General features: G+C 40.1%; 1 protein-coding gene across 1 annotated transcript in view; it reads left to right on the forward strand.

Annotated features, from left to right (window-relative positions):
• The first annotated feature begins 4,976 nt into the window (after positions 1-4,976).
• The window catches only part of GRXCR1 (glutaredoxin and cysteine rich domain containing 1), a 41,748-nt gene continuing 23,294 nt past the window's right edge, over positions 4,977-23,430 (forward strand). Inside the window, exons 1-2 of the mRNA XM_064450833.1 lie at positions 4,977-5,372; positions 7,295-7,297. Coding sequence (XP_064306903.1) covers positions 4,977-5,372; positions 7,295-7,297 — 399 coding nt within the window. The remainder of the gene's footprint in view (positions 5,373-7,294; positions 7,298-23,430) is intronic.

Consider the following 23,430-nt stretch of genomic DNA (forward strand, 5'->3'; position numbering starts at 1 on the left):
TCTCTTATGACATGCTTTTTTGTTCTTTGTTGAATTGGAGAATTTTTTCCTGATTCATTGTGTCTATAATTGTATGCTATAAAAGAGATATTTTTCTCTCCCTATTTTTGCCTGTTCAGCTAGAACACAGGAGAAAATATACCAAAGATCTTAATGAAGATCAGCATATAAACTCAATCCTATTCTAGACTCTAAAATTTGTGGCCACCGAAGATTTCGGTGGCCAACTACAGGCTAGTGCTTCTGGAGAGACAGCTAAGTTACATCCTGTGACGATCACTTGCTTACATGACTAGAAAAAACAGAACTACAAACAATGGACTTTGATACTGGCTGTGTAAGTGAGGAAATAAATGATTATGCCTGTTGTCAGAGATATGACATGGATCAAATTTTCCAGCCACTATTCCTACTACTGTAGTCAGTGGGCTAGAAGTATTTGACAGGATGTCCTGAAGAAGAATGGGTCTGTGCCTCATATACCTCAGATATTTAACACGTTTAAGAGCTGACCTTTTACTTTGTTTAGAGTAAATTAAAAAAAAAAGGGGTTTCAGCAGAAATTGAACTACCTCATAGAGATAGAAGCTGTTCAGGAACCACTGCTTATGTGTTTAGCTCAGCAACCTGGTTCTTATAGAAATCTACCATGGAAAAAGCAGAAATGAAAGAACTATGCTGAAGTGGATGTGAATTTCAAGTTAAAGATAGTCATTGACTACCTTTCCAGATACAGTGTAGAGCATTTCTCCCTAAAGAGTTTGGAAATGGAGGCCTTATGCTACCCCCAGCAAAAAGGGTAGCAGAAAGATCCCATATGTCCTCTTACCTCCTTGTGCATTTGTGTGTGTGGCCAAGATACATGTGTTCATTTCCTCATTCATTTAACTCCATTATATAAATTGAAGAAAGAACATACACAACTCACTAATGTAAACAGAAATACAGTCACAGAAAACCCGCCATTCTGTCTAATGATTGTTTAACAGAAGTTAAATGAAATTTACAAATAATATGAAATGGCATTGTAAAGCACTTGTCATATGAATAATTAGACATTATAATAGCAACAGCATGCTCAGTCTGTTCTCATCTGTAGTATTTCTGTTTAGCAGCTGCTATGCCTGACAAACAACTGCCAGATGCAAGAGTTCCCTGATGGGTACTGGAACATGCTCTGTGTGTCCTCCTGAACTTTACTACATCTAAAATGTTATTCTGGACCTGCAGGAAAGTAAACAGATGTTTTGCCAGCTTAGCAAATGGGAATATTCCTTCTGTGAGCAAGAGGGAAATGCACTAAATCTGTTGTAGCTAGAAGCATGTTTAGCATTCACTGTTCAAATCATCTACTGTTGTAATGTCTAGAGCATAGAGTGTGGTATTCACAAACTTTACTTACTTGTAACAGAATAAATAAACTCAACCTTCCACATGTGCTTTTACAAATCAAAATACCTCCTTCCCAACAACAGACGGGAAGTCTAGGGCTCTTGAATATCTGGGTCCTGATAATTACTCTACTAATTGCGCATTAACAATTACAGATTACAGGAATATGCTTCTGATTACTACCAGTGTAATAAAGTTAGAATGTTGCAAGCAGACTCTGTAGAGCAAAGGAAAATTAGGATCACAGGACATGTCACTGTGAATTCATGCCCTTTGTCTGATGATGAAAAACACCAGTGTGAATGGTATCAAATCAGCCTACAGATTTGCTGTATATACTTGATAACCTGCAAATGCATAAGGCAAAATGCCCCCACTTACACTATACATCAAAACAGAGAATATAATGCTTTGTCATGGTGTAAACTGCTCTATTAAAATTATGACATGTTCAGAAATGAAGAAGGCATTTGCTGATTTCAACTTTATTTCTTTCTTTTCTGGACATTTGTTTTCTTCCAGAAGTCTCATTTTCATGATTCAGGTTTCATTTCACTGCTATTTTAATACTACCAATTCTAGCAGTTCTTTATACCTTTTATTTTCCGACAATGGGAATGTCATGAGGTCCATTTTTACAGTAATTTCAAACAGTACACTCTACATTTCTTCAGCAAAAAGCAAACAATTTTTTGCTGCTTAATACACATGGCTAGATACTCTTTCAAGCATTTTGCTACAGTTTAATGTTATTGCTTTGTGGTTCTTTCCTGAGGTGAATCTGGTAGTGCTCCAAACTTACAGGATCTGCCTAGGACAGATTCTCTACTGGAATAAGCTACTGAAATTGAAGTATATGTATGTGTATATATATTGATGATGAACTCTGACAGCTAGATCTCACCTACATATTAAAGAAATTGGGTCAGGGTTATAAATGAGACTAGAGTTTCCTTCTGTTCTCTTCTGCCCCCCTTTTTTTTTTTTCCCTTCCTAATACAGCCATAAAGGTCTTGCTTGGCATAATGTGATTGCTACATTAGCTTAGTTCCAAGCTTTCACCTTAAAAGCAATAAAGAGTTTGGCTCACCTGACCTAATTTCAGTAATTTAAAAAATAAATATTCAGACTAAGCTTATTAGTTAGGCTTTCTCTACATTCTCTTTCATGGAAGAAAGATGGGATGAATTGCCCCCTGCAGCCACTTTCCTGCATGGAGTGTGGAAGATTCTCAGATGTCTATATCAGAGCAGATATTTGTCTTTTAGGCTGCACTGTACAACACCGTCCCCCAGACCTCACCCACTACTATGATCTTGATTCTGTGTCAAGAAGAAGCATCACAAGTCAATAATTAGCAGAAGCATCATCTTCTTTGTTTCTTTCAACTTAGTGATAAATTTGAACATGATAAAATGTGTGGATTTTACTGGAAACCATATTGTTTAGCACATCAAGGTAATGGGTTGGTCCAGTGCCTTGCGAGATGAGACAGAGCCAAAGAAGGGGTAGTGGATGTATATCTTCTTTCCAGGTGTTTTTTTACAGAGTGCTTCTCTATTCAAGAGACATCTCTGTAGTGACAATTTTTTATTCTGTGTGCTTCCACTTTATGCTTGCTGGACCCTCTGGCCTCAAATTAATCAATGGCAGAATGTTAGGACCAAACTAAGCAGAAACAAAAACTAACAATAGCCAAACGATTCAGGAAGAGTCATAATTATGGGTAAGAAATATCTCATTACTGCAAAACTCCGCCACGTTAGTTTTTAATAGACACTGCTCATTAAATGAAATAGCCCTTTGAACAAAGTTTGCCTAGAGAAGTTAGAAAACGATAAACACAAGTATAACAGCTATCAGGGTGCAGCTGGGTAAGTGGACTTAGTGTCAGCATTTACTACAAATTTTATTCTACAGGAGGGACAGAGATGCTTAGTCAAGTTCTATCCTTTCTGCCTTTGTTGACACCATGCACCCAGCAGATGGTACAAATATGTGCATTTCAGGTCTTTGAACTCTCAAATGTCTTATGTCATGAATACAGCCAGTTTAGTGTCTGTAATGTTTCCTGCTGGCTATGTGCACTTATCCCAAAAGTCACATGTTTGCCTACAGCAGGTCCACAGTGGGAACATCAAGATGAAATCTTATGTGTGTAAACACCTCTGTCAAGGGGCACTCTCCACTGTGCTTAACTATTTTTCTGCAAAGAACTGCATCGTGTGTCTCATTTCTCATAACCAGACATAAAAACGTTTCCCAGTTAATAAGGAATAGCCATGAAACTAAGCAATAAACTGATTTCCTACTAAAAGAGAGAAGATGCTAACAGTATTTCCAGTTTTAAAAATGTGGTACTGATTAATTCAGTATTCATGGGTCTAGAGAGAAAATGAAGCTGTAAAGAGTGTGTAGGGAATGCTTAACAGGAAAGTGAGAAGGGGATGGGGTTCTTGATGCTGCTCTAAGGAATGCTTTGCATTTTATTTTAAATGGAGTAAATAAATAAAAAAAAAACCCACCCCAAAACACTATAAGTAAGGGTCATCATGCAAACTCAGAACCAGCCTGGGAGTCTAAGGTGCTCCATGGTACTGAGTAGACATAGCCAGAAACCTCACATGTGGGTTTTTTATTTTTACATCTAGAGCTGGGTGCCTAACATTGCACCAGCCCCTGCTTGTGATTTGTTGGGATGGGGGAATTTTCTTCCCCTGCTGTTGAATCCACCTTACCCTAATTTTCTTTGATACTTGTTGCCCCAGTTAATTAGCTTTCTCCTGTTTCTTTGTTCAGATTCCCTTGGCCCAGTCTCTTGAATAATTGACAAAACAGAACAGAGGCTGTGGTTACTGTGTGGTACTAGCTGTGGCTCAATTTTGTTTAATAACACCGTGTTACTCTGTGCAACAAATTGTAACTAATTGCCTCTCCACTGCTCTGCCAGTCTGTGGAAAGGCCAGCGTCACAAAACACCACGTCAGCTCCCCGCCGAATCTCTGTCAGCTTATATAAAGAGCAAACTTTGGCGAATGAGGTCTGACTGGTAGCGGAAGGAAGGGTTTTGATGAAAGAAACGTGCCCATCATTGACTCCAGTGCTGAAGTTCACGATTTTCACCACAGATGTAATATACATAGACAGCTTTGGCTCTGCAGATCGTGTAAGAAGCTCTTCCTTTCTGCCTTTCTCAGCAAACAAAAACTGCATTCATATAAACTTGTGTAATTTCTGTTATTGTGTTTTGTCATGTGTGGGTTTGAATTTTTATTTTAATCAGTGAATGTAATTCCTCCCTTTCTTGCTTTCTTCTTTAGTGCTAAAAAGTACACAATGGCTTTTTAATATTTAATTGATGAGATCGTTTTACAGGTTTTAGTTTAAAGGTAACCATAGCACAAACGCATCCATTATTAACTGCAGAATGCAAGTGTAGCTTCTTGGGAACCCACTTTAGTTTAATATGAGAACCCCTGTCAACAGAAAACAGCGCTGATATTGTTGTTAAGTGTGACAAACTGGCAAATGCAATGGGCACCACGCTTGAACAATGCAAACTGCTTATATCAATGCAAGAGGTGATGTTTAAAAGTGAGATGAAGGCAGACAGTGAGAGGCTGTCGAGGAAGGTTCGATTCCGTGTTGCATCCTCGCACAGCGGGAGGGTGCTGAAGGAGGTGTATGCTGACGGGGAGGCTGCTGACTCTCTGGACTCCGAGTATGCCAGTAGCTCAGAGACCGACCAAACCAGCCGGCTGAGCGAAGTGGACGGGCAGCAGAACGGACACGTAGGCTCCGAGTGCGACGAAAATGAGGACGATCAGGATGACTTGCTCATTTTAGTAAGAGCCACTAAAGAGAGGGGGTTTGGTACAAAGCGAGTCAACATCCTCAGCAAAAACGGCACAGTCAGGGGAGTCAAGCATAAAGTCAGCGCTGGTCAAGCCCTCTTTGACAATTTGGCAAAAATATTTCAGGTAGGTGATGCCGTCCTGCTTGCTGTAAGCCCTGTGTCTGTCCCTTATAACTCCCCATGTTATTCTTTCCCTTTGTCCAAACCTCTCTCATTTATGGTTTCTCAAACTCTGAATTTGATTCTGCCCCATTCCCAGTACTGTCCACTTGATGTTCTTGCTTACTTTTTCTAGTATACACCGGCTCCGTGCTCCAAATTGACAGTGATGTTTTTCTTTCAAAATTGACCTAAAGTTTGCTGACTAGAAATGTGTATGTTGTGCTTCCCATGTATGGATCAGGAAAGAAGCGTAGCAGAGGAATTAACTGGGGCTTTATCAGAAATCTGTACAGAACCACTGTACAGGGATGTGTCATGTTTCCGCTCCTATTATATTAGTTCCAATGAGTTTAAGATGTTATCTACTGTCCCTTACATGTAAATATGTATACTTGCAAATGCCATTGTGTTTAATCGGCAAAGGAGATCAAATTAGATGCAGGATGGCAGCAATGACAGTTTTCCTATATGAAAATTTCAGAGGAATGAAATATTAGTCACAGGTCTCTTTTATTAATGTCTGTTTTCCATTTATTTTGTAGAAGGAGAAGAATTTCTGTATTTGAAACAGTATATGCCATACTGACACCTTAGGCAGAGAAATATAGACCTCAGAAAAATAAAGATAAAAGTTCTAAAAAATTTAGCTTGTATATATAATTTATCTGTATATGCTATTCAAGTCTGTTAGTCATTATCCAAACAAAAAGGCACAGGTATGGAACCAAACTATTTCTAAAGGTTGTTATAATCCAGAATTAGGATGGTCACTTAAATTAACTTGTAAATGGCTTCAATGCATTGTTTTAAAAGCATTTATGTGGTTTTAAAGCACGGGGAATTTGATACCAGTAACAACTGTTGTTATGTATTGAGATGAAATCTAAAAGCATTTTCTTACTTTGAAGATAATTCATTTCATAACACGTTTAGAAATGGCTACAGATTAACATTCCCTTGCTTCTGAATAGGAATGTATCCTCTATGTTGTACCTAAATTATAACAGTCTTTTTGTTATTGCCAATGTTCCTGTGGAAGATGGATATTTCAAAGATGAATTAGCTGTTCTTTTTTGTTCTTACATCACATAGCTTTCAAATATCTTGCTTTCATTCAAGCCACTCAGTGAAGAGTTTGTCCTTGAGTTCCCTACTCTGATAAAATTTGTTAATAACTCGCCTTTTCTAAGTAGACATGAGTTAGTGTTAACTGGGGCATGTCTGGATTCTTCTCCAACCTTGATTCCAAATACTTTTCTGTGTTTCACAACATGGAGTACACCGGTTCACCTCACTAGCCTCATTCCCTCCTGAAAGCTTCCTGCCACTGCATCAGTGACACCACGCTAAGAAATCTGAATCACCTAAATGAATGGAGCCATCCAAAGACATACGCACCTTAATTAGTGGCTGTGTCATCTTGCTGTTTCTATCTCCAGTTTTAGGCTGGAAGTTCTTCAAGAAAGGTTCATGGACTGAAATCAATGTACTTAGATTGCAGAGAAGTTTCTTTTATTCCTAGCAGAGTTACAGCTAGGACCAGCACGCTTTCCATGCTGGAAGAAAGGAAGACTTGAGAGGAGGCATATCCATCTGATGACTTCAGAAAATGGTATGCAGCCAAGTCTACCACAGAAGTCCATAGATGAAACCTGTAAAATAATGAATGGTTTAAAAGGTGATAAGGATCTTGTATTGACAATATTTTACAGCAGAAGAAAGTGGAAAAAATAAATTATCAGGAGAAAACAAACCAGTTTTTCATACAGCACATAATTAAATCTATGAACTCTCTGCTACAGGCTTTGTAAAGGCCGAAAGAATAGGCAGGCTTTGAAAGCAGATGAGGAAAATATATGGGGCACTGAGAAGCTTCTGCTTAAGCAGGTCTAGATGACTGATTTCCAGAAATAACTGTATATTCTTACCTTAAGCATCTACTGATCAAAGGCATGTATTCAATAATACAGAGAACATCATGATTTGAGGTTTCCACACAAACAAGTTCCCGTTTCCCCAGAGATAAAGTTTGAAGTCTAGTGAAGAAGAATGATTGTTTGTGTATCCTTTATGTCATGCTGTGAGCCAATTTTCTATGCCACATGGTGAACACAGAGGAGAGCAAAGCACAAAGACTGGCTTTCAGACTGATTTGGATCTGCTTGATCCCAATGTGAAACATGATCAAAATCCATCCAAATACAAATCAAGTTATGACCTTTGGGATGAGATTAGAGGATGATTTCTAGTTTTCTGTAAGTATGTCCCAGACAACTAATTGTGCAGTAATACGAGTTAGAGAACAACACGAGTTCTTAGTTCAAACATACAATAATATAGAAATATGTCTCTATTAGAAAATATAACTCAAAATCTCTTATTCCGGGCATTTTTTTGTCAGTTCCTCCCTTGATTATGTGAGGTCATCTGCAGTTACATGTTTCACTTCTCTTAAATAAACAACAGCAGATGTATAACAACAGTTAAGATGTACACAGCCTCTTATTCTTGAGGAGAGCCCACCTCAGCCCCCTTGATGGTTCAGCAGTAGATGACCTGATTATATATTTCTCAGAACCAGTGTCAAAGTAGGTATTTGTAATCGCAGAGTATGCACATGAACTCCTTCTGACAGTCGCAAATCCTGAGCACTGATAAATTCTTGAATGCAAACACTTCTTATTTAGTATTTAATGTATCACTTATTAACTAAAACATGTATGCAAGAAGCCAAATACTGAGTATGTGTTAGTGTTCTGTGATCCAAAACTATTTTTTTGAGATTTTTTTGCAGTGTCAGCATTCTGATTCTTCAGACCACATCTGCAAACTCCTCTACTATGCTATTACCAAAATCCCCAGATGCTCCCTGTGATAGAGAAGAGATCCTTTAAAACAAATCACTTTGCTCAGATATTCTAGGGGTAAGCAGGAATTCATTAACTGGGCTTTGTTTAGTCATGCAATCAAGAGCTTTGATGTTTTCTGTTCAAATACCTGTGCTAAAAGCAATCCTATGTATTTTAATGCTCCATGGAATATTTGGGGTTTTGAATATTTCTTCCACATTTACTAACTACAACCTTTCTGCAGCATTGGTTTAGACAGTTCTTTCCCACAACAGACTCATTTAGAAAAAAATCATATGTTCTGGAGTTTTTGGGAATTTGAAAAGAGTGATGTAATATAGAAAGTATTTCTAGATGAACAGGTAGTTTTTGTTCTTGTTATTGTATGATACAAGCCTGGATTGAGAATGTATGTCTACTGCCAAGTCGATGTGCATCCCCTGCTACATCTTCCCACATCCATGCACTGAGCACTTCCATCACCACCAGCACATCCGGCCACTTCCCATTTCCACCACTCCTTCAGAAGGAACTAGGTCCCCTGCATTAGTCTGTCTGATGACTGTCTGTGTCCCCAGATGTGAGCCGCTGCAGCACTGTGACAGTAAAAGGTCTCCCATCAGGTTGGCCCTGCATGGCTGGTGAAGATGCTGTGAGTGCGGTGGGAGAAGCTGTGTGCTGGGGACAGGGGGAGACAGAGCAGGACATGTCTGGGTGTTATCTCAGCTTCATGACAGGACATTTTGGGGGCAGAAAGGTGGGGAAGAGACCAACCCTACTGATGCTTCAGGGGAGCAGGGTTTCCATGGCAACTGGTCCAGCCTTTCCTTCCCAGGGGTGGATGCCACAAGGAGAGCGTTGACATAGCAACCACATCCTTGGGGCGGAGGGGGTGAGAGGACGTTGCTGTGGCAACGCCTCCCCAGCCCCGCGCTTGGCCAGGAAGGCTGAAGGCCAATCGGTGGTCATTGATGGAGGGTAAGGGATGGTCACACATGTCCGGAGGGGCGTCCTCCTGCGGGGCTGGCAATACAGCGGTCAAACAGTTGGGAACATTCTATTGGTGAGAAACGAACACTGCTGAAAAGTCTGAATAACAGAAAGGGTCTGGAGCTCACAGTCTCCCTGTTCATACACTTCCTTGGTATGAGTGAAATTATCTCCTGCTGAAACACTAAAACTGATGGTGTCGGCAGCTCCGGAGTTGGGGACGTGACCCGCTGATTGCATCAGAAGCATAAGTCCCTTCTCTGAATATCTGCAGTAATTGTGGTCTTATTTCAGTGCTAGAATTTTTGTTTTGTAATACTCTAGAATTAAAATGCAAATGGGCATGAATATTTCCTATATTTTCCCATATAAAGTAGTAGAGAAATGGTTCTTGTTTCCTTGAAATAAATATAATTGTCTTAATGACCAATTTTTATGACTAGGCCATCCCTGTGATGACTTCCAGGTGACACACAGTAAAAATCCTTCAGTTGTCTGGTATAATACTAAGTAGCACGGTGATCATTTCATGCCAGACCAGGTTTCCATTCCAATGTGCAAAGTAATGGAGCTCAGCCAAAGGTTTTACACAGGTCTCCTCTCATTTCCACTGTTTCAGCATGGGTCCTTTCCTCCATTTCCATGCTTACACACTCCACTGGCCTTCCAGCCTCCTCTGAAAGGTCACCTTCTGCTAAATTAGCTACAGTTCTCATTCTCAGGCAGGGCCTGCTGATGTCTATTACAAAAGGGCAGGCCTGGTTAACAAATCTGATTAATGCCTTTGTGAACATTGCATCGGAGGGGATATGGGTGAAGAACCAGCCATAATGTCTGGTCTTTATGACATTTTCCAGCATGGTGTCTCAGGTAGACTTAACATTTAGGGTTTCAAAGTGCAAGTCAGTATTCAGCCCAATAAAGAATTAGCTCACTAATGTTTAGAGAGAGAGGTGGGAAAGAGTTAAGAATCGGGTGGAAGTTTGTTAAGAAAAGGAGAGCTTCCGGGGTAGTTAGGTTCACTTTCATCTTTCTTTACTTGCAGGTGACCTGGAAAAGTGAATACAGATCAGGACACGCAGAGCTTACGAACCAGTAGGGCTAGCTAATACCATAGAGAAAATAAAATGAAAGACAGCAGCAAAAACAACTGTCTTTCAAAAAAGGCAGATGCTGCAAAGTTCTGTTAAGGAAAGTTTCTGGGGCAATAGTACAGGCAAAGGTTTCAGGGCGGGTGGCACATTGTATACCACTCCAGCCCCTGGAGCATATACCACTACAGTCCCCAAAACTCCAGGGAGAAGAGTTAGAGGGGTCTACACATTCACTGGAGAATTTACGAAGTTGTCCTCCTCACTTCTTTGGCAGACGATCAGTGCTGACACTCCAACATCATTAGACTCTTTGAATTCAAAGACCTCTGCTAGGACGGGGCTTTCCCTTCATATTCTCATGCATACACACTGCCCCGTGACTCCCAAATGGGCATAGCTTGCGAAAGGAAAAGACATGCTGGATTGCTTGTGCTTACTAGTAGCAATGTTAGGGAAACATGTTGATAACCTAAAGCTGTAGAATTTGCTGTAGTAATGCCACTTATATGGATGGAGATAAATCCCAGTGAGCTGTAGGTACTTTCTCTGAGGCATAAAGTTTCAGTGAATGTTCCTAGTGTTAGCAAGTCTGGAAAACTAATTATTGAACAGTGTCACACTGAAACCCACTGAAGAATAGGAAAAATTGTACCGACACAGACAGTCAAGTAATTATGAAATGCAGGTTTCTGTTTGTTACAGAAAATTCAGTGTTAGAAAGACAACTGGATCACCACTGGACTGGGCATAGTGTCCCTTCACCACTTCCTTTGTACATTCCTAAGTGCTTTGATCTGTGACCACAGTGCATGGGACAGTGATTTAGCTGATTAAGTCACAGTTAAAACAGGTAGTTTCCAGAGCTGAATAGCCACAATGATTTAAAAAGGAAGATGTTCAGGTCTGTGAGCTTTTAACTGCAGCTTGAGGTTGGTCGGTACTTAGGATATTGGTATTTATTGTTCTCATGTTCTTGTATAAATCAGCTGTAAAGCACCGAGCTCAGACAAGTCTATTATTAGGCTGTTCGTGATATTTTAGGGTTTGCTGGTATTGGACTTGAAATACCTATTTGACATAGACTTGAAATGATCAGTAAATAGGCTTTAAACTATTTACCTCTGAAAGCGATATATAAGCTCTGAGTTAAAAAAGACAACTGTCTCATTTTTCAAAAATGTCAGTAAGGGATGTCTTAACTTTTTCATACACTCAGTGTTGGGAAGCTTAGCAACAAAACCATGGTTACATTTATAATTTGTCCAAGATTAAATCAATAATTGAAGAAAAAAGTTGTTAGACTTCTATGATGGCAGTCTGATCAGCATGTAGTCGACATGTCTAACCTACCTGAGCACTGCATGGTTTCAAAATGATCCTTGCTCTGATGTGCCTTGATCCTTGTAAAGGATCCATAAATGAGGACACTGTTCTTGAGACACTCAGGTGCACTGTATGGAGCTAAGCAGAGGCAAGCCCTGGGGCAACAAACATTTCAGTTTAAGAGGACACAGAACTGCTTGGGCAACTCCAGTGGAGAGCTACCAGGATGATCAGGGGACTGGAGCATCTCCCTTATGACGAAAGGCTGAGAGACCTGGGTTTGTTCAGCCTGGAGAAGAGAAGACTGAGGGGGGATCTCATCAATACCTATCAATATCTAAAGGGTGGGTGTCAGGACGATGGGACTGGGCTATTTTCAACAGTGCCCAACGACAGGCCAAGGGGCAATGGGCACAAGCTGGAACACAGGAAGTTCCACCTCAATATGAGAAAAAACTTCTCTCCTGTGAGGGTGCCAGAGCAGTGGCACAGGCTGCCCAGGGAGGGTGTGGAGTCTCCTTCCCTGGAGACATTCAAAACCCACCTGGACGCGTTCCTGTGCCCCCTGCTCTAGGTGTGCCTACTCAAGCAGGGGGGTTGGATAAGATGATCTCCAGAGGCCCCTTCCAACCCCTACCACTCTGTGATTCTGTGATTCTTTTTTGTGTTTGCATGTTTATATGTGTTTATATGTTTCTTCTTCAGAGGATATAATAAGCAGGTAATTTGGCTGCTTCTTGAGTCACACCTACATCTGCAGGTGAATGAAAATTGTTATGACACTGAATTAATATGTCCCCACTGGCTGCAATATTTTCATCTGTTTAGCATAGGAAATGACTACATAAAATGCAAGACAGCTGAGAACTGACCTATATGCATTTTGCAGTAGAGGTCAGGCATTATTGGCATGAGCAGTGAGGTTTTGAATCAGTGCACACCAGCCTTCCCTGAGACAGAGACACTTCCTAGAAAGGGTCTGTGAAACACACTGGAGTCTCAGGTATTACAAAACTCTGGTAGATGCAGGAGGGAAGCAGCAGGGAGGAAAAGGACATTTTGCACTTCATTAGTACCTTCTCTCTTCAGTTGTCAGAAAACATCATCCAACAACTGACTGGTACTGAATAGAGTCCTCTCGGGATTACCCCAGCTAGGGTCTAAGTGCCTGTAGTCCAAGCAGATTATGTAGCCTCTAATAAAAAGCAGAGCTGCTGCTCTGGGCTGTGGGGGAGAACAGAATTGAATTGGTCCCTCTGTGAAGTCTATGCCATGTGGCCACTTTCCCAAACAGAGTGATTTATTAATAAGCCTCACCCCCTGGCCTTATCCTTTACATGACAGAGGGCATAGCAAAGAAGCTATGGTAATACTGCAGCGAATATGTACATACAGAGTACATAGTACTAGAGTGAATCAAGACTTCAGGTATAGATTCAAAGACACCACAGGCTCTGAAGAAGGACTAAGACGTCAGGCTCCAAAACTGTGATCCTCCAAACCTCTCTTTGGTGCCATACTGTCTCAAAAGCAGCAAAAGCCTTTATTAATGAAAATTGACAATGATCTGCCTTGGCCATGTGCCTCAGCATCTCAGTATTGACAGGACATGACAGTTACCTCCTACTCGTGTCCTATGGGAAACACAAAATAGGCATTCCTTTGCCTGTCTCACCTGCAGGGCTTGATGCAGTAGGTGTCTTCTGAGCACGCCTAGTGGATCAGATCCTACACACACTGTACATAAGCAGATGCTGCTTTGTTACAAATCGTGTCTGCAGGAGGCAGTGGTGGGAGTTGTACTTTGAATTAGACTGTCACAAGACAGCATGAATAAGTGGCTGGAGCAGGAGTGGAACACAGGCTTGCTGATTTTCAACTTGCCATCCCAAATACTATGCTTCAGCATCATGCTTGGCTTCCATTTCTTTCTTTCTTGCTCTTAGGCATTATAGTGATGGCATTGCTTCAGCATGGAGGTATCCTAGAAAAGCTCATAGCCTGTGACTTGCTTGTTAGGGACAAGAGGTAGAGAGGAGACTGAATCCAGGTAGCCAAGACATGAGAGATTGCAGATAATGATGTTCTGCCACCTTGTTTCATCCTCTCTCTCTAAATCTAAAAATACATTTGCTTTCTTTATGAAAGAAAGAAACAGTGTACTGTTCTCAGGCAATGAATGTGAATGCCAAATGGAAAAGGATGCCTTCTGACTGTACTAAGTGGGATTCCTAAATCATATGGGCCTCAGGAAATTCTCTGAGCTAAAAATTGTCATAAACTGAGAGGATATTAGGAGGAAATACCATATACGCTTCTGCCCTCTTACTTTTAATTGTGTGTCTGGTAGAGGACCTGGAATACTAGAAGAACACTGAGTCTGAGCCCGTGTACTGCTCTGGTACTCTTATATAATGTCCCTCTGTGGAACTGCTCAAGAAGGTGCTCAGCCTTTAAATTAATACGGAAAATGCTTCATCGTACTTCAAACTAACTTGAAAAAAAGTGATGTTATATAAACAGCTTATAAAAAAGTTTTAGGATGCTAGTGCAGATTTTCTTCTACTTATTCTAGCAGTAGGAAAACTTTTTCTTCTAAATTCGCCTCTTACGAGAGGGGTGAAAAGGGTGATTAGTCATAATTATTAATTAGTAGCAATAAACCTTCACTTTTTTCCTAGGTGTGGAGCTCAACTCAGTAGCTCAGCAGGACAGTTATGAGAAGATATCTTTGGAAATAGTTGTAAAACTAGGACCATCAAGGAAAGCTAGGGCTATTCCCCTTTCTTTGACATGGAACAACAGGCTGCCTGCTAGCTCATTTGCTGTGTCCTCTCACCCCTGAACATCTGCTTGTCTTTGACACAGCCTACACAAAGTTTGTAGGACACACAAAGCTGAAATAAATTGCCTACAAATATGAACTGTCCTATATGCTTAATTACTAGCAGCATTCTTGGTCATTGACCCCTAATTTTTGTGTACAAATAAATTGCTTTGCAACCAAGTATTTAAGGGTCCTCATATGGGAATAATGAGGAATAAACACGGCTCCTTTATTTAAAAAAAAAAAAAAAGTTCAGAAGAGTGGAGAATTATCTTTACCTTAGTGGTATGGTATGATGCTCCATGCATGTACTAATGCTTTAATCTAATGCCATAGAACTCATTAGCAAAAATACTTTCTAACAAGATAATTGCACTACATTTCCATTTAGAATCACATAGATGACTCTAGGTTTGGGATGGGTCTCAATCATCTGAATCTGAAGATCTCGGAACTGTTTCAGTTCTAACTAGGGTTTGCAAACACACTAGTATTGTAAACTTATAGTAGTATTTGCAAACACAAGCTAGATAAATATGTACATGCATATATGTCTTATATATGGCAGTACACATGCCATACCTCTATTGTGTTACAATGACCCAGGAAAACTGCATTTTAGCAGCTGACCAAACCCAAGTTTCAGGAGTCACCTGCTGCCAATTTAATTGGCATGTTGGTGTCATTGAGGACTCTTTCCTTTCTTAAGAGAGAAGAAACGAAGTCATGCTTTATTTGCAGATAATGCTTGCTGGACTGCTCTGGTCTGTCAGCAGCCTGCTCTGACATTCGTCTACGAGTGTTGACAGTTCATTACACACTACACCAACACAAGGTACATCATTAACAGCTTGAAAGAAGAAATGGTGAAAGAGATACTGCTTATTTTTGGCTTGAGACCTGTGGCTGCAGTGTTCGGCAGCATCATAAGTTTGTAGCTTAATTGCGATAAAGTATGCTTCAGAATGGAATCTGCAGCCAGAGAAGACAATATGAGTTTCATGCATGAAAGCCTTCCTCATTGCTACAACATCCAGTACTAGATAGTACAAAACATGAAACTCAAATCTCACTGAATTTTTCCAAAACTTATAAGGTAAATAGTAATTAGGACAGCATCCCCAGCCTGCTGATTTTGCAGAGTTGGAAAGATATAGCTTCTCATCCAAGCAGGCAATCTTGTGGCTTTGCTTGACACAGTAGTTATGTTGTGGAGAGGCGGCCACAGCACAACTCTTTACAGCTTCCATCACACAAAGCAACAGAATGGTCACAGGCGAGCAGCTGGGATCAATGAGGTAGAGACTCATTTCACACATGGCAAGAAAGAAGACAGAAAAAACATCATTCATTGCTAGTATGAATTGTGGAAAGCATTTTAACAACCTTAGCACAATTTCGCTTTGGAACTATATCTAGAGACACAATCCATCAATAATGCCAGAGGAGTATGCCTTCTATACCACAGAAATACCACATACAGACTTATTCTCTCTCCACTCCCAAGAAATATGGGAAAACTTACTGACCGATATTTGTACAAGTTTATAACATGCAATGTTATATCCTGCGCTGAGAAATCAGTCAATGCTGGTGCAAAGGCAAAGAAATTTTTCTTTACTCCTGGTAGCCTTGTTTGCAACACTGCTGATTGCTAATTATCTAGCAAGTTTTAAAAATAGTAAGAATTGACAGCAGTCATTCACTATTATTTAAAATAACTATTTCCTCACGCGACTTCCATAAGAGAGAAAACAGTCAGTTTCTAAACCTGTGAAGTTACAGCTTTTAAAAGAAAATGTGATCATTTCATGCCCAGCTGCTCATGTCCTGCTCTTGATTTACTACTTATAAATGCAAAGGACACTTCCTCCCAGTGCCACAGTCAACTGTGAAGCATTTAATTGCTGTTGAAGTGGAGAATGCCATAAGAGACAGACAGACAGACAGACAGACAGACAGACAGACAGACAGACAGACACAGGCTAAAATGAGACCTTTAAGCATTATTGCTGGAGCTTCTTCCACCTATCGCAAGTCTTAACCTGCATCTTGACAGCCTCCCTTTCCAGCTGTTGGCTGATACTTTCAATCAGACTCTCAAACATGCAGCGGATAAGTCCAGTTGTTCTTCCATATCCCACCGTGATCCAAAAATATAACCACCTACTCAGTCCTTCCAAGTTCAAACTTAAGCTGTCATGAAGATTTGAAAGAGACAGCAGTCTCTAGGTGACTTGTTCAGGAAATAGACTCTGTTCATTTAAATCTGTCTGCAAAATTTTGCCATGACAGCTATTGTTTTTGTATCTGCTGGGTGGTCAGGCCTTCTGCAAACCTGTCTGCTTGGTGCAAGATGTTCTTGTGGATCCTCATGTGAGACACTGTGGGGTGGAAGGGCACTTTTACAAGTCAATATTTGCAGGTGGGTACAGGTGACTAATACTTCTTTTTTTTTCAGCTGCCACTGACTGGGAGCAGCCTTGGAGCATTTAGCTCCTTCAGCAAGGTAGTTTTATCATCAGCTGCTCTAGCTATTCTCTTTTGAATTCACAAGAGATAAGGGCAAGAGTTGTCAAAAAAGGAGAAACGTCTAGTGAAATTTCTGACCTGTCTTTCATCCTATATCGTTTCTCATTTTGGCAGAAGGTTATGCAACTGGCAGAAAAGTAATCAGTATGGGGTTTTAGCATTGTCTGAAGACAGGATATGATATTAGAATAAATGTTGTTATTGATTTTTCTTGCTGCAGGGGATTAAATGATATCTATGCAAAGAAGCCACTGAAATGTTGCTCCAAAAGAAAAGCAGATGGCCAATTTAATTATCTCAGCATCTGCATTTGTGGTCATATTCCTTGACCAGAACACATTTAACTCTATAACATGATATAGATTCTAGCCCAATTATAAGAACATTATTATATGAAAAGTATGATTATAAGAATACCAATTTTTGTTTTATTTTAAAATGATACATCTCTGGGCCAAATCCTGAATCAGACTAAGGTATGAAGCTGCTCACACTGACCTTGCTAAAAATTTACTTCAACTGCAGATGTGATGTATACAGAATATCTTACTTGGCACCTATTTTGACTGACAGGTTTAGGAGCTGGTATAAAGCATACAACCTGCTACATTCTGATTTTCAGAAATTTTACCTATTTGGTTAAAAAAAAACCAAAAGAAAAGCTTACTCCTTAGATTTTTTTCAGCAACAAAGTCTGTAACTCTGCTCCATAGAAAAGTATTCTATTTCACTCACACAGAAATGGTGGCTGAGTAATCACTTCCCTTTTGTACATCAAGGGGACTTCAGCTTACCAGGTGTCTGTTGGAAATACAATACAGCAGAGAGGAACCAGTCTAGGAGGTTCCTGTAGTGTGTGGATGATAACTACCTGACACAGCTGGTGAGGGAGCCAGCTAGGGAAGGTGACCTGCTGGACCTGTTGTCTGCGAACAGAGAAGGACTTGTGGGCGATGTGATGGTTGGAGGCTGTTTTGGGCATAGTGATCATGATGATAGAGTCAGCCAGCTGAATGTGAGCCAGCAGTGTGCCCAGTTGGCCAACAAGGCCAACAGCATCCTGAATCGTGTCAGGAATAGCGTGGCCAACAGGAGTAGGAAAGTGATTCTCCCCCTGTACTTGGCTCTGGTGAGGCCACACCTTGAACACCGCGTTCAGTTTTGGGCCCCTCACTACAAGAAAGGCATTGAGTTGCTGAAGGGTGTCCAGAGAAGGGCAACGAAGCTGGTGAAGGGTCTGGAGAACAAGTCTTATAGGGAGAGGCTAAGGGAACCGGGGTTGTTTAGCCTGGAGAAGAGGAGGCTGTGGGGAGACCTTGTCGCTCTCTACAACTACCTGAAAGGAGGTTCTATTGAGGTGCGTGTTGGTCTTTTCTTCCAAGTAACAAGCAATAGGAGAAGAGGAAATGGCCTCAAGTTGCATCAGGGGAGGATTAGACTAGGTATTAGGAAAAATTTCTTCACCGAAAGGGTTACCAAGCACTGGAACAGGCTGTCCAGGGAAGTGGTTGAGTCACCATCCCTGGAGGTATTTAAAAGAAGTGTAGATGTGTTGCTTAGGGACATGGTTTAGTGGTGGACTTGGCTATGTTGGATTAATGGTTGGACTCGATGGTCTTAAAGGTCTTTTCCAACCTAAACATTTCTATGATTCTAAGGCTAGGAGCAGCCACAGAATTGGCTATTCTAGGGCAGAGCTGGTTTATGTATGCTGTCTAGGAGTTGCATTCTCTGTAAAAGAATTACTATTACCTTATTTAATTGTTTTCTGAGTGAGAAGTTCTGTTGTATAAGACAGACTGACCCTGGGGTGTAATTAATCCATGGTGAAAGGCTGAAACACCTGCCAGTGAAAATACAGTAAATTTTCAACCGAGCTAAGTCTAACTGGTAAGAGCTTTTCTGAATATTTTTTTTTAACTTGCTGTTTCCCTAACACTGGGAAAATCACCAGTTGCAGCACTGGTGCAAAAAAGGAAGAAGTTATGGACTATTGTGTTGTTTCCTATAATATTCTGGTATATTGAAGGTAAGTCTTAGGAAAACAGACCCATTCACCACACAAAGTATAGCTTGGCAAAGAAGGAAAAGCCATGTAATATCACGAGCAGAATCTCACCAGCTAACCATTTTATTCTCCAGTCAGAAATATGAATCACATTTGTAGAGAAGCTCAACGGACTAGAATTAATTTTCAGAGACCACTAATGCCTTTTAATTAATCAAACTGTAATTGACATTTGAGAACTATAAAGGGTATCACTGCATGAGTAAACTGCACCTGACTATGTTTAAATGTAAAATGACTGAGTCAGAGATCCATGTATATATGTATGTATGCATTATTATTATGTTATTGTTAGCATCTATCAGTCTCACTAGCAGTCTAAGGGTACACTGGGAATATTTTAGAAAGGATGAGTAAGGGTCTGGTGAAAGAGAAGAGAAAAGAGAAAGAGGGAGGGGATAGCAACCTGTTTTTTTTAAACTTCATCTGCCTGCCAGAGAACAGTAAACAGGGTTTTCCAAAGCTACTGCCAAGTTAAAAAGAAATGGGCCAGAGCAGACATAGTAATTTTCATGACAGCCATTTGCTGCTGATCAACACAACTCTGTTTCTCTTCAGTATGAAATGTTCTACTGAGTGAAGCAACAGTGATTACAGACAGATGGGACCAGCGTGCTCAAACCAGGACTCACTCGGAGCCATGCTGTTTGCTAGCTTTTCCACGTAATCTGAGATATCAAAGACCCTCACTTTATCTGCCAGCCCTCAGCAAGTCCTGCTGTAGTCCACGTCTGGCTAAAGCCATCCTTACTTACAGAATATTGTCAAATGAGATGCAAGCTACCCAGTGATCCTCCATGGACAGGCAACTAAAGGTTCAAACATCTTGAACAGTTTAACAAATAAAAAACAAAAGAAAAAACTGCTTATGCCGAGAGAAAATAGGATTTGGGCCCAACAACTAAGGGAGCTGTTTAAGACAAATATATTGTGGGTTTTTTCAATAATTAAGGGTGATATTATGGGAGACAGTATATAAGTAAGCAGCAGAATTACTACCAAAGTCTGAGTAAGTGGAAGTACAAAACAATCCCGCTTAAGATGATTAAACGTATTTGAAAAATCCTACTCATATTATTAAAAAGCAAGCCCCAAAGTACCTTAAAATGTGAACTGACTGTAAGAAAAACAGCTATGTGAGAAAAATAACTAGTCATTTATTCAAGTATTTCATACATACAACAAATATAGGCAAGTCTAGATATATTTAAAAGTCCTTTTTGGGCAAGTGACCAAACACTAAGTGCTAGTCAGAACTCTTTCAAGTCGACTTATGTGCTCTTTTCTTTTATTTGCAGTCCTTCTTGTTTTGACTAGAACAAGAAAATGAAAGGCCCAGAAAAAATGAAAAGATTGAACAATATTTTTTAAACTTGAGAGAAAGTTCCATTTTAATGAAGTCCAATCCCCATTTTACTCAGTCTGTTTCTTCCTGTTGCAGGTGATTAAGAGATAGAGGTGAAATAAACACTGAACAAGTGTTGAATAATGATTATTTCCCATACTCCTACATATAACTTTTATCATCAAGTAGTAACTCATAACTAGAAAGCAAGGAAATTAAATGGTGTAATCTAGGACAAATCTTCTAAGAAGAGAGGCTTATTCTCAGATTTCCAGGACTTGCACATTGTTTAGATTTGTATAATTAATATTAACATTCTTTTCATGACCTGTCTGTGATCCATTGTTTCAGTTCTCTGGTCTTTTACACTATGTACAGACATAGCTTTCGGCAGGCAGATGCTATGCAGCTCAAGCCATACATTTTTAATTTACTGATGGCAGCATTTCTTTAGGCGATGTGCAGTAGACTTTCTTTTTTCTCTTACTTTAATTAGTTTCTGTTTGAAGGTACTTTGGAGTAGTAACAGTGACCTTCCAATTTGCCTGTTCTATAATTTCATGTTGTCACAGAAAATTGGTAGGAATGATAAATTGCGAATCTACCATTTTTAATTTCACATTTTGTTTGGCATCCCAATTTTCCAGTTGCTTTAAAATGCCTATATCTTTCTCATGTCAAAGGCACATTCCATAAACTTTTCTGCTGGTGTTTTGTGAGCAGAGTCTTCAGAAAACTGTCTCCAGGTAAACAGCTGCAAACAGCCAAAGTACAAATTAATCTCTTTTTCTTTCCTTTGTCATTGATGCAAAGCAGTCATAAAACCTTACTGGAATAATTTAAAAACTATGGCCCCTTAGTTTTGCATAGATCAGACATGCTCCTGGAGCCAAAATGACTCTAATGGGCAATAAAAGTTCAGGCCAAATGGTCACACGATTCATGCAACAACACAATGTTGTATATTTTCATAGATGTCACAACTGTATTCAGGCCTGTCATCACACAGGCCGTATCTGCCAGAAATAATATTCTTCTTGCAGAAGTGGAAAGTTTCAGTTTGACCACTGATAAGCCACCGTGCTTCATAGCTACCATGTTTTCTGTGGACTGGGTGTGAATTTTAGTGCAAGCTATTTACACATAGTCAAATACCTCATTATTTTAGTAAATACTTTGTATCTGATTATTTTTGAAGGAATTCAGTTTACATCAAACAGTGCAGGAGGTGAAACAGAAAATTATGTTGAGTGGATACTGGGAGTAAATGGGTAAAACAAGAGATTATTGGTTGGGGAAGCAAAGGTCCTTCTCCTCCTTCAGATGGTAAAGGTAACTGAAGTGTCTTTGGAGAAACCTCTCTGGGTAAAGTTGATAGGATCCTTGTCAAGTTATTCTGTAGAGGTCTCAAGCAGTAGTTACGCAAGGTCTGTGACTGTGAATATATGGGATAGGCTGGAGAGGAATAAAATAGCAACACCGATATTGTAGAGGGAACTCAGGTGATATACCAAATACTTGTGGAGAAGAACTGAGTTTATCCATGGGATCCTGGAGGAAGCTTTCTGCTATCTGGATTCACAGAGAAATCTTGGAGGGAAAGGGAAAAGCTGTGATTGTCCACGTCTGGGAGCCTGAAAAGCTGGTATAATGGCTGTGGAGATACTCTGGAATGATTTTAAGTACCCTGTATTTTCAGTGTTAAGATGATTAGGTAAATGTGTTCACTTGGATTCACAGGACTCCTCAACAAACCTACCAAAGAGGGAAGTGATGCTTTGAATGAATCACCTTTGAGACATAAATTGCAACCAATACAAAGCTTTGAAGGTTTTGGCTAAGTTTCTTCCTGGCTTAGCTTGTGACACTAGGTTGCACCAGAAAGGCAGAGTTCATCTGAAATGGTGGCATTCTACGTGCTCCATGGCAATGCATGGCACTGATCTTCGTGTGAAAGGATACATGTGACACTTTCAGCAAGTAAGACATATCCAGAAACCTGGAAACTGTTCACCAAAAATGATCCTAGGTTTGATCTGGGGAGGTCTATCTGTGTAGTGATGTGAGTCCTCTGGCGGGCTTCTGTCCCATTTTGCCTGATTCATTATATGCTCAGTCCTACTGAAACATAATAAGGAGGCACTAGCCACTTCTGAGCTGGCGCCATGGAAATCTCTAGCTCCCAGCAATTCTTGCATCCTGCCTGCAACAGAGGTGTGCAATTTTGACCTGATGTAAATCTTATGAAAAGACAAGGGCTGCACTTAAATCATCCCCTCAATAGCTGCCAGAAATGTCAAGTGTGGCAGTGAAGTACTTTGTCTTGAAAGAATAAAGCAGAAAGTGACAGGCAGGAAAAAAAAGGCTTCTGTGTACTGGCAGTGTTGGAGGAAGCACAAATCTTTACTGGGGGCCTGGGGAAAACTGGATGTTAAAGTCGTGGGAGAGGACTTTGACCTGGATGAGAGATGAAGAGCAATCACACTTACTGGAGGGAAGGGAAGCCAGCCTGCAATCTGGTCAGTTCTCCGAAGTAAAGCAAAAAAGGACTAGGGAAACAAGAGCTTTCAGTTATAGCTTGAATTCAGGTTTGGCAGAGCCAGATGAATGGGAGGACATAGGTTGTTCTTCACACCTGTTGGTGACCAATATTAAGAATAATCCTTTTGTTCATGCTTTCAATTACAACTTAAAAATACCTATATTTTAACCACTTCTATGGTGAATTTTTTTCACAACTTTGTTTTATCCAGAAGACCAAACTTTAGAATAATTTCCTGGCAGAACTTCAGTCCTGACCACAAGGGAATTTGAAGTTTTGTAAAATTTTTGCAGTTTTTACCATTGAATTTTCCTGAATTTAGCTCCTCATCTGTATCTTACTGGCACAGCCTACTTCTTTAAGAAGTGGTATTTAAATTTAACAAGCATTTCTAATTAGCATTAGTTATATGCAGAAAAAGATCCAAGAAGCAAATCAAAGAGCTGATGT

Source organism: Phalacrocorax carbo, chromosome 4 (genome assembly GCF_963921805.1).
Source record: "Phalacrocorax carbo chromosome 4, bPhaCar2.1, whole genome shotgun sequence".
In the NCBI taxonomy this organism is placed as follows: Eukaryota; Metazoa; Chordata; class Aves; order Suliformes; family Phalacrocoracidae; genus Phalacrocorax; species Phalacrocorax carbo.